Source organism: Carassius auratus, chromosome 18 (assembly GCF_003368295.1).
Source record: "Carassius auratus strain Wakin chromosome 18, ASM336829v1, whole genome shotgun sequence".
Classification (NCBI taxonomy): domain Eukaryota; kingdom Metazoa; phylum Chordata; class Actinopteri; order Cypriniformes; family Cyprinidae; genus Carassius; species Carassius auratus.
In genome coordinates, this window is record NC_039260.1 from 1,398,734 (window position 1) to 1,411,406 (window position 12,673).

The following is a 12,673-nucleotide window of genomic DNA, read 5'->3' on the forward strand; positions in this document are numbered from 1 at the left end:
AATCAGATTTGAACGTCTTATTATATCAGTGATCCTAAAACAACTCTGAACACTGTTTGAGGATAGTATACTATAGGAATCCTCGCCAAAGTCACAGAAATTGTGCAATGTGATTTATTTTGAAGAAACAAAAAAGAAGAATACAGAAACTTTGCTGTAAACTAAAAAAAAAGGTTCTTCAGATGAGGGATATTTCACAGAGTGAAACAGAGAGATAGGAACATCTCTGATTTAGCATTTTAATATTTTTATTACGCATTAGTTTAACAAATAAAAGCCAGTGTTAATTGTCAGTTAAAATGACACTACAGTACATTAAAGTTTCAAGGCAGGTGATTCTGGGTAAAGGTGAAGCTTCTCTTCGTGGTTGATTCAAGCGAAGTTCTTCTTGAGGAAGTTGATGAGGCCGTTGGTGGATGAATCGTGAGAAGTGACCTCCGCCGAATCCTGAAGCTCCGCTTCGATCTTCTTTGCCAGCTGTTTCCCGAGCTCCACTCTGAAATAAAAACAAATCTATTTAATCTATAAAAACTATTATAAAACTTGCCGAACTGGACTTAAGATGTTAGGATCAAAAATGCATTCATTTTGTTTCGTTAAAACTCCTAAAATAATTTCTAGCTATTTTTCCTGATTAGTTGGACGACTCACCCCCACTGATCAAAACTGTTTATTTCCCACATGACGCCCTGAATGAAGATCTTGTGCTCGTACATGGCTGTAAAGGGAGGTCAAAGGTCAAAGGTGAGGAACCTGCACATCAGATGATATCTAATACTATACAGCATCACCAAACCCAAATTTGAGACGCACCAATCAGAACGCCCAGGGTGTACGGAGACAACTTTCTGAAGATGATGGAATTGGTCGGCTTGTTTCCTTGGAAAACCTGGACAGAACCGCGGGGATGAATTATCCAGGAAAGAGCTTCATGCAGATGTTAATAATATGTGCATATTTAATAACAGCTAAGTGTATCTGTATGAGCACTGAAAATACAAATAATAAACATGAAAAAAAGAATAGAAATGATTTTTGCCAGTCTGATCAAATAATGCAGCAAGAGGGAGATTATTGCATATGATTTCTCACATGGTCACTGTCAGATACGTTCTCTCCTCTCGAATGCATCTTTTGATAAATGTGAGTATTGCATGTATGTAGAAATGTATAATTATTTATGGGGTATAGTGTGTTTTGTGTGCTGTAGGGGTCAGTATAAGCCAGCACTTGACTTCATATCCTCACTTTGTGTGGCAGGATTTTCTCTAGCTTCTCTCCGCTCAGTCCTCCAGCTTCCAGCTCTTTCTTTGCCTCTTCTGTGGTCTTTCCCTTCATCAGCGCCTCCGTCTGCGCCAGGAAGTTCGCCACCAGGATCTGCACAGTACAGATTTAATAAAACAGAGCAAGGCTGTGTTAATGCTGTCACGTTCATCAGTTCTGATTCAAATCCAATGGAAAGCAGCTCTACAGAAGACAACAGTGACTTTATTCAACTAAATTAATCCAGTTCAATAACAGGATCTAGAAAACATGATGCATCACATCTCTGCCACTAAAAATGAAAAGGGTAATTATGACCTCATATCTAACAGCTCAGACTTTTAATGCACAATTATGACTTTGTATACATCTCATAATTTTAAGTTTATATCTCATAACTATGATAATTTGCAGTATGTCTCACAAATGAGACTTTTCCCCACAATTTTGAGTTTATGTCTTTCACAGTTAAAAATTTTTTCTTACAATTTGCAGTTTCTCAATTTACAATCTCAGAACTCAGACTTCTTTTTCTACCAAATCTGGGATTATATATCAAATTTCTGACTTTTGCCTCACAATTCTCAGTTTACATGTGAAAATTGTGACCTTTTATTTATTTTATTTTTTTATTCCAAGTTCAAATTTCTATCTCATAATTCTGAATTTGTATATTTTTTTTCTCTCTGAGAATCGTACGAAAAACAGCCAGAATTCAATACCTCTCTTGCTCTCTCTGTCTCTATAATGTATAGAAAGATAGATACTGTAAATAGATAGATATAGATTTATAAAACAGAGAGTTCCGGTCCTTGATTCTGATTGGCTGAGCCACTGAAGCTGTTCTAAATTACACTACAAAGTAACACACACCTTTGTTTACTTCTGTGTGTTACTTGGCAACCACTTTGTTGCAACAACAACTGTGTCTGGGGAACTACATTGTTTGGCGTAAGAACACGGTTTTTATTAATATCGTTACATTTTATTTGCTTTGTTTTATTTTTTTAAACCTTGCTACGTATATGGAATAACCGTTTTGTAAAAGCAATAAACACTGTGAAGCCATGGTTTACAGTGAATTTATAACAACTAAGGGGCTTTTGAGGAACGACGCAGATTTTTCTCGATTGCTAATACACAGTTCATGAAACAATTTTTTTGTTTTGAGAAACATGTTTCTTGTTTCGATAACTGTATAAAAGTGTGAAAATTGTGCCAGATGAATCAGTCACAGTGTGTTAGCAATTGAGAAAAACTGAATGCATTAACTGTAAACCAGCATGGCAGAAATAAGCTGTAGATTCGAGCCACGTCACATGATGCATCGCTGTATCTGCGGCTCGGTACCTTGTGGTGGAGGTTGTTTCGGATTGGATGTTGGGACTGGGCAGGAATGAGGAAGTCAGCAGGAACCATACGAGTTCCTGTGGAGAGACAGAAGGGTCAGACAGATGCTTCTCCCACCAAAACACACACACACACACACACACACTCTAAGTCAGGTAGTGAACCTTGGTGAATGAGCTGGTAGAAAGCGTGCTGTCCGTTAGTTCCCGGTTCACCCCATACGATCGGCCCGGTGTGATAGTTCACCCGGTTCCCATCAGCAGTGATGTACTTTCCGTTCGACTCCATGTCACCCTGTAAGATCACAGCATTAGTTTGAAGTATGATGTTTATTTACTTTTCTGCTTTCTGAATTATAGCAGAAAGTACATTGAACAAAAATACATAGAATACTACAAAGACCCGCACATGACATGCAAGAAAAAATAAATAAATAGTGCACACAATTTACTAATTAATTATCTCGATTTATAAACCGTGTGGATGTTTTAGTGCATTGAGGGATTTACGGATTAATTAACTGTGCACATGATTTAACTTACTATTTTTTTTTATCATGCATGCAATGCGTTGGGCTCCGTGAAATACATAAATACCAGAGAAATTCAGAACATATTCCATAATGCTACTCCTAAAAAAATAACTATACATATGCATATGCACAGATATGTGCATATACTGTACGTCTGTGCATGCATAAACAAAATATACATCCATTCACACACACATGCATAAAAAGGACAAGTTTTGAAACATGCAACTGCAAAAGCATCCAATTAGCTCAATCAGATTCCCATAGCATTTGCATTTTTGGATGACACATTTTGTGTTTCGCACCTGTTGGAAGTAGGCAGCGAAGCGGTGCATGTACTGATCGTACGGCAGCAGGCAGTGAGTCTCCGCCTGGAAGAAGTTGATGTACCAGATCCCCAGCAGAGCGAGCAGCATGGGAGCGTTCTGATCCACAGGAGCCGTGCGGAAATGAGTGTCCTGCCACAGATTCAGGGGGTTATGTGAGGCTTTTAAAACTAATTAAGAATTGCTGAAAATTCTGATTGCATCACAGAAACATTTTACGGTTGAACAGATATTCTTCAGTAATAAAACCCACCATCCAGTGAGCTCCAGCCAGCAGCTTCTCAAAGTTCTCGTATCCTGAGACAGAAGAGATAAACCAGACGCCTGAGAATCTCTCACACTCACTGATATCTTCATCAGAGACACAGGATAACACTCACCGATGTGAAGTGCGATGGACAGACCAATTGCAGACCATAACGAATATCGTCCACCGACCCACTAGAAAAGAAACTCATCTAATGAGGCACAATACATTATTCCTTCAAATAATTTACTTATAGTGAACTAAAACTAAAGCCATGATTTGTTACTTGAAATAAAATAAAATATAAACAAAAAAAGACAAATATAAAAAATAAAAACCATGAAATTAAAATAAAATAAAACCATGAAAACATTTTTGTCACTCAAAATATAATTGATGTTAATGGAAATAACATTTAAAACAAACTTTACAACTATATAGACATATTAATGAACAAAAACAAATGAAAAAAATAAACGCAAATGACAAAATAAAAAAAAATATTAAAACAGTATTAATATAACATTTTTTGCTAATTGAAACTATTGATAAAATATAAAACACAAAGTCAGCTACACGTCCAACTTCTTCTTTACGTGAGCTGAAGAGCATTTAAGCCTGGTTTCACAGTGTGAGCTTAGGTTAAGCTAGGATTATTTATCTTTTTAGTTTATTTAACCATCCAATAGTTAAAAGTTAGCCAACAGTTAAATACTTTTAATAAGCATGCCTTCGAAAACCCAAACTGATGTGCATCTAGAGACAAAACAAAGACACTGACATATTTTAAGATCAGTGCAGCTGAAACAACTCAGACTTACATATGAGGCCTGCGTCTTTTTGTGAAACCGGGGGATAGAGTCTATAATAAACAGGCCTGTAAGAACCTTGCCCTTTAAATATCAACACAATGTGACTAAAAGTAGCCTGTCGGCCTTTCCAGTGAACCAGCCTGTGCGTGACCTCTGCTCGGATAAGGTCAAGATCACGAATAACCCGAGTCAGTGAGGGACTCTGGTTACCAGCAGCTGTCCAGACGCCTACTTCACAGGTCAAACCACTACAGCAAAAATAGCCCCCCGCCCTCGGCGGACCCCCACACTCACGTCCCAGAACCCAAACATGTTCTCCGGGTCGATGCCGAAGTCCTTCACTTTGGGCTGAAACACAGAAAAGGGAATAACGTTGATTTGTGAACCTAAAACATCTGTTGCATATATTAAATGCCAGCTTTTAAAGGGCTAAAGAAGGTTTTGCTCATTAATGTACTCATTAAGTCATGAAAATGTTATTTCTGATGCTCTCTGACCATCCAAAGTGTCCAGTTTTTATTTTTTATATATTTAAAAAAAAAAAAATTTCTTGATTATGCAATAGAACATTCTATTTTATCAGTTTAAAAACACTATTGGAATGTTACATTTGCATTTTCTCTGAATTTTAACATTATTTTACATCACTGGAAGAATGATTGTTTTTATTTTTCTTCCTGATGTTAAAATGCAATACTGGTCAATATGTAGCAAAAACAGTCATGGTTTTTTTTTTTTTTTTTTTGCTTTAAGACTTTTATGTAAGTTCCTTTTTTTTTTTTTTTTTTTAATAAATGATTTTATATTCCTAAATTATCTTCTGTAAAGTACAAATGTGTTTGAAATGTGCTGTATAAATTGTAACAAAAAAAGAAAAGTTTTTTGCAGTTTAGTTTCAATAAATGCTCTTTTTTGCACTGCTTTGAAAATTACAAAATATGGTTTTATAGTCCAATTAACAGTTTTTGCACAATTTAACATTTCCAGACGATATGAACCTTTACATTTAAACTATAATGCACTTACTCCGTTGGTTGAGAGTGCCACGAAATGCTTGGCCACTGCAGATTTCTGTGAGAATGATAAAAAAGGCAGAAGAATAAGTGTGTGACACAAGCGTCCCGTACACGTCGCTGCAGGAGGAGACACTCACGTCTTTGGCGGCCTGCAGGAACCACTCCTTCGCTGATTCAGCGTTTGTGATGGTTTCCTGGGTCGTGAATGTCTGAGGAAACAAACTTTATCAATGCAACTGTTTTGACAGTGATACATATTATCAAGTGCACTTATAAAGAGTCATAGTCAAATCTAAACGTAATGTTTTAGTCTCTGCCAATGCTGTATAATCTGCTCAGACCTTCGATGCAATGATGAAGAGTGTGGTCTCAGCGTTGAGTTCAGCCAGAGTCTTAGCGATGTGTGTTCCATCGATGTTAGACACAAACCAGACACGAGGTCCGCCTTTAGAGTACGGCTTCAGGGCCTCTGTCACCATTAATGGACCCTGAAACATGCACAAAAATTATTACAATAAATAAATAAAACATTATTTACAATAAACAAATAAATGAAAATTTGTACAAGTAAATTTATAAATAATACAAATATAATATAAATTAATAAACAATTGATTAAAATATTTAAATAAATACTTTCATGTAATTTAAATAAATACATTTAATTTAAAAACAAATCAAATAACATATCAACAAAATAAAATAATAACAAATTGTTTAACATGAATGACTAAACGAAGTAGTAAATGTATAAATAATAAACCTGGAAAAACTATTTATTTTCCAATAATATTATTATTATTTTTTTTAGTTTAGAATATATTTATAGTATGAATTTTTCACAGTATAAAAAATAAACCACATAGATGCCTGGTAAATTTTAGAATAAGTGTCTCTTGCACCAGGATGAAAAAAATAAATAAATCAAAAGTTTTGATTTTAGTAAAACAGAGTTTGTTGGTGTATATTTTATAAGAAATCACTGTTTCAGTCTTTCTTTTTCTAAATTAATTTTTTTTTTACTTATATTTTTGATATGCTAGTCTTTTAAATTCCAGCTTACATTGACAGTTTTTCAGTCTTAATTATATCAGGCAAGTTATGCATTAAATAAATACAAAAATCCATGTACACCTGATAAGAGGGAATTTTTTTTTATAGCTTCAACATTTGACATTTTAATCGATGTTTTACATAATTCAATTTGCAAATTGATAATTATTTGTGACATTTACTAGCAATTTTTGAGTAAACATTTTTCTTTTAAGTGTTTTGGGGGTCAGTGGCATCTAAAAGACTGAAAAGCCCCGATCTGACACTGAAAAAAAGAAAGACAATTTGCTATAAAACAGTGAGTTTTGATTTCACAAACCAGATCCGATCCACCGATGCCGACATTAACCACATCAGTGATGGATTTCCCAGTGAATCCCTTCCACTCGCCACTGCGGACTTTCTGTAGACGGAAGAAAGTGAGGTTTTGTTTAGAATTGCATCCTGGCCCAGACACTTTTTATAGTTTATCTGTGTATATTTTCATTTTCTAGTGTTCTAGTATGAAGCATTGCATCAAATAAGACACCCACATGACAGAAGCCCTTCATCTTCTCCAGGACCTGGTTGACCTCCGGCATTACGTCTTTCCCGTCCACGATTATGGGTGTGTTTGAGCGGTTCCTCAGAGCCACGTGGAGAACAGCACGACCCTGCAGACCACACAATCTTCATGCTATATATAGTATACTTAAATGCATTTGGTAGACACTTTTATCTAATGCAATTTGCAATGCATTCAGGATATACAATGAATCAGTTCATGCATTCTCTAAAAGTCAAACACATTCATGTGAAGTGTGTATATAAGAATGTCAAGCATTTTTCAAGTGCAGCAAATGCTTAATTAAAATATCAAATAAATAAAGCATAACTCATAGAGTTTGCCTAAATAAACACATGCATGCATCTTAGTATGTCCAAACAAGCTCAGCTCATTTCAGTCTATAAATGCATTAAATGTGATGTATATTTGAGCACATGCTGATTTAAATACCTCAGTGAAATTAATCTTTTCTCCTGAAAACATCTTGTCTCTAAAGGCCTCCACACCACGAGACTTCGCCTGCAGGAAAAAAGCTGTTTTATTTACATGCAAACTCTCCATTTAATTCTTTGTAAACATTCATCTGTGCAAATCTTTACCAGCTCCACAAGCATCTTCATAACCTCTTCGTTTACGAGGTTCTTGGAGTAATCCAGCAAAATGTCTCCTTCATCTGTTTTTAAAGTTAAACTGTTGAAAGAGGACAAACATGCTTCAGATGAACTCTTTGATCACTTGCTTACAGATATTAAAATCATTATAAAAATTATTCAATCTTTCTACAAAACCTGTACAGCCAGATAGTTAAACTGACTACATGCATTTTTATCACTGATTTTTAAATATATTCTGCCACTTGAGTTAACACACACACACACACACACACACACACACATTCATATATATATATATATATATATATATATATATATATATATATATATATATATATATAAATGATCTTTCATGAATGTGGGCGGGATTTGATGATGATGGACAGGACAGTAAAACAGCTTCTACGTCTGACTCCGCCCACTATAATGCATGAACTGTGAAGTAGAGTTGATAATAAAATAAAATAAAAAAATAAATAAAATGGCATTAAACTAATTAGCTGCTTCATGCAGAAAATTTAAATTAGTAAGTAAATTATTAAAGTACCTTAAGTTTTGGAATCGGTTTTTATCGGACTCGAACATCTGCCTCATGTTGAGACTCGCGGCGTTTGATTTGTACCATTTCTCCAGATTCTGGAAGTTTGGGTCGCTTGTCAGTCCCATCGTGAACCTGCCAAACCTGCGTGCGTGTGTGTGAGTGTGTGTGTAAAATCTCCGGCTGAACTAAACCCAAATGTCACAGACCCGCTTTTATGAGGAGCGAGGAAAGCAGCTGATTTGCTGCTCAACACACCCCTCACACACACACACACACACACACACACACACACACACACACACACACACACACACACACACACATACACACCCCTCACACAGGCACACACACACACACACACACACACGCATATATATGAAGCTAAATAAGTAAAGTGAAAAAAATCTGATGGATATGGCGCCATCTATCGACTGAACATTGTGTTTAGTAAAATATTGAACACTAGGGGACACAGGAGTCCATTACATCAGTCTCAAAATAATTATTTTACTGTATTCCTCTTTGATGTCTTTTATCTGTTTATATATATATATATATATATATATATATATATATATATATATATATATATATATATATACACACTGTGCCTTGAGTTCACATTGAATAAATAAAAAAGCCTCTCCAGAAATCAGTCTGTATTAATAAGTAAAATAAGTAAAATAAGTATTTTAATAAATAATAATAAAAATAAAAATCAAGTATAGAACATATAGCAATATTCTCAATAAATTACCTTCATAATCAAATTAATAAAAAATGGCATATAACTTCTAAAAACTTCTTATAGGCAAAGTAAAAATGTCTTCTTCTTATTATTATAAGCTTATTAACATTATTAACATATAGGAATAAAAACTTCAATAAATACTGTGCTTCGGTGAAAACCGAAGTTCCCGTATAAATAACAGGCTGTCATGATTTCAACCAACACACGAGCAACAATCCACTCAAAAAACCTATTTTAATTACAATATCGCTTTTTCCAAGTGTATGCGCTCTTTGGTATGTTCGGACGCGAGCGTCGCCAGGCGTGCCCGCGCTTTGTGGACGCGCGCTCGGAAGACGCGCTGCGTCATTTCCGCTCTCCGAGTTCACCGACAGGAGGGTGGGGACAAACAGCTGGTACGTGATGCCGTGAACCGACCGCCGATCGGGCTGTTTTCCACACTGATAAACGCCTTTCCCGGAGCCTCTACAGGTAGGACCCGAGTCCGTTACTCCCCGCCGCCCCGGAGAGGCCGCGAGCGCGTGTGTTTTTACGTGTTTGATCTGTTTTTTTCAATCCGTGTCAACGAGAGGTGCTAACGGCTATCTGAGATTAGCTTCATAAACACTGATGGTTTTTGTATAATCATTTGAAACGTCATCTCGGTGCTTTTAAAGGACCGTAACGGTAACAATTAAGCGCTAAAGTGGTATTTCAGCGCTTATGCGGATTGTTAAGAGTTTTGGTGTCGGTTAAATCATATTTGAGTCGTTTATATCTCATCAAATCTGCTGCAGTGTTTACGTTTACTTCAATTAATGGCGTAATTAGCTGCTCCCGGGGTCCCTAAATTACAACGGGGTCTGGAGACCCTTCAACGCCCTGAAAAATCCTAATGACAGCCGACGGGTGTCATACACACCCAAACCCCTGGCGAGTGTCAGCAGGAATGAATTAGTGTTTTTCTGGCTGTCGAAGTGTCGGAACTTATAGATTTAGGTTGAAACAGACAATCTTCCGTGTTATATCAGTGCAAAATATCCCAGACTGGTTTATTTAAGTGAATGTTGTGTGTGTCAGAGGATCCAGATTCCTGTAGTGGATATTTCAGGATATTTATACTCCTCTGCACAGCAGTGTAACCCTGTACATTGCTTAAATTACACTCTGCAGTGTGAACTTAAATGTATTTGTCGCCCCGTAAATGAAAAAGATTGCTGGACTGGAGTTTCCATTGGGTTGGATTTGATTGTTTTTGGGGTTCTTTAGCAGTTGGTTTGGTTTCAGGAGCCAGATTTTTTTTACATTGCATGTCAGCACAGAGCCAGATTTGGTAATCGTCATGACCAGATGTTGAAATTTGTAATTATTATTATCATTTAGTTTATTTTTGATTAGTAAGTCAGAAGTACATCACAATTATATGCACATTGCTATACTATAAATAAATTTCAAATGCATGTTTTTTTTAATTTAATTGCATTATGTGATTATATTAAATTTTTACTGTACATACAATATATTTGCATATGGTGATTTACTATAGCAATATATGGTATAATAAATCTATACTACTTGATTGCTTGTATCATTGCACAATTTCACTTGTCATCCAGCTTTAATTTACTAAATGCGAATAAGACTTGAATATATTCAAATATAATAAATATGAATATCATGATTTTCTGCAATGCTGATTTTAAACAGTTTTTGTTAAAAGTGCCATAAAAATATGTAGTGTAGTCTCATTTCATTTTTTATTTGTGCAAAAAAACTATCCTAGATGTAGATGTGTTTGTTTCTTCATCTGATTTGGAAAAAATGTAGCATTGCATCAGTGTCTCATCAATGGAGTGAATGGGTGCCGTCAGAATGAGAGTCCAAACAGCTGATAAAAACATCACAATAATCCACAGCACTCCTGTCCATCAGTGAACATCTAGAGAAGACAAAAGATGAAACAAATCCAGCATTAAGATGCTTTAACTTTAAAACGCTGATCAAAATATGAGTCCAAAATCTATTGACATATTTGTTTAGAATGGTTTTAGCTTGTAAAGAGTGCTTGAGCTTCAGATTTCTATCCTAATTCAGACAAGATGAACATTTTACGTTTCACATATTATGGATAGAAAAACTCAACTTGAAGTTTAAAAGGTTTTGATGGATTTATTTTTTGCAAACATGCAGCTTTTAGCTCTGTATTATGATGTTTTTATCATCTGTTGGACTCATTGGACTACATTTCTCCAATCTATTCCTATGAAAAAACAAACTCATCATGAAGGCGAGTACATTTTCAGCAAATCATTTTTTTGCGTGAACGATTCCTTTAAAGATGAAGGCAAATAATTCAACCCATCAGTGTTGACTTCTAATTTGACTAGCTCCTGCCAAGTGATAGATGAGAAAAGATTTGATGTATACTTAACATCAACAACTAAAGATATGTAAAGCATTTCTCCTCCTTTTGAAAAAGTTGATCAACTTGTGTTTTGCACAAGTCCCATTATATGATTTCCATTTAGTACCATTTTTTCCTGCTCTCTGAAACCTAACAGAACAAACAAATTAACAGAACAAATTAAACACGCTTTATTCCTATAGTGTGCAAACGTAAAAAACAGCATTTTAACACTGCGTGATTCTGATCCTAATTGTTAGTTTCTCCCTGGATTCCACTGTGGCCTGAGATTAGTTTGTTCGATGTATGTGAGGAGGTCAGTTGTGCTCTATTCTGTGTGAACTTCTTTGTGTTTTGGAACAAGGGTTTTCGTTAAACTCTTTTGAAAAGTGCTTCGAGCAGACGTCTGGCCCCTCTGAGCTATTGTAGCCCAATTCTCGAATACGACTCGCTGGCAATGGCTTCTCTGAGTTCATGTGGAATGTATTTCCTGTTTGGGTCTCTTCAGTTTGGGAATGAAAGAATAAGCATGAATCGCTGCTTAATGAATGCTGCAGCACTGCTAGTTATTTAAAGAAGTATTTTATCATGATCACCCGAAACGTTTCTTTTTTTTAATATATATATATATATATATATATATATAATATTATTTTTTCTTACCTGTTGACATTGCAGGCATTTTGCACCGTGCGTTACATGAACTTGACCTGTTTTTGTGGTCTGAAGGGTTGGAAAAGGAAAAATTTTAGTGTTTGTTAGACTCAAACCTGTGAGAATGATGCTTCAAGCGTTTCAGGTGTTTTGCATTTATTCACAAATGAATTTATGCAGGGCTTAAAACTGAGCCAAATGTCTTAAAATCATAGTCATGGCTTTAAATGCTGCAAAAAATGAATAAAATATATATTTTTGTCGTCTAGACATCCTTAAAACACAGTTTGTTGTTTTCTTAGAAATTGGACAAAGTTAAGTGAGGTTATGCTTGACACAAAAACAAATATCTGTCAATGAGGTATTAAAAAACTTTTTATCTTTGAATTTTAAATATAAACTCACTTCATTTTGATCAGTTTCTCAGAAAACAAGACTGTGTATCTCATTTTGCTTCACAAGTAGCTGTAGCATGAAGATACCAAGACAAAAACACAGTGGACGGAAAGCAGCTTTTGATACATTTAAAGTTATATCCAAAAAAAGTAATAAAGACCTTTTGGAAATTGCATTGCAATAGAGCT

General features: G+C 35.4%; 2 protein-coding genes across 3 annotated transcripts in view; one reads left to right on the forward strand and one right to left on the reverse strand.

Moving 5' to 3' along the window:
• Positions 1 to 227: 227 nt before the first annotated feature.
• gpib (glucose-6-phosphate isomerase b) lies at positions 228 to 8,563 on the reverse strand. The gene is made up of 18 exons (XM_026286999.1): positions 8,308 to 8,563; positions 7,746 to 7,836; positions 7,597 to 7,665; positions 7,133 to 7,252; positions 6,919 to 7,002; positions 5,888 to 6,034; positions 5,684 to 5,755; positions 5,557 to 5,601; positions 4,825 to 4,878; positions 3,852 to 3,912; positions 3,725 to 3,768; positions 3,451 to 3,603; positions 2,778 to 2,907; positions 2,614 to 2,690; positions 1,249 to 1,377; positions 814 to 889; positions 652 to 718; positions 228 to 496 (listed from the first exon to the last, which is right to left on the reverse strand). Exons 1-18 carry the CDS (start codon positions 8,424 to 8,426, stop codon positions 373 to 375), a joined length of 1,662 nt encoding a protein of 553 aa, XP_026142784.1. The 5' UTR covers positions 8,427 to 8,563; the 3' UTR covers positions 228 to 372.
• Positions 8,564 to 9,391: 828 nt separating this feature from the next.
• Positions 9,392 to 12,673, forward strand: part of garre1 (granule associated Rac and RHOG effector 1) — a 32,562-nt gene continuing 29,280 nt past the window's right edge. For both annotated transcript variants that reach the window (XM_026287000.1, XM_026287001.1), the window contains exon 1: positions 9,392 to 9,523. The gene's annotated coding sequence lies outside the window, so the exon portion shown is untranslated. The remainder of the gene's footprint in view (positions 9,524 to 12,673) is intronic.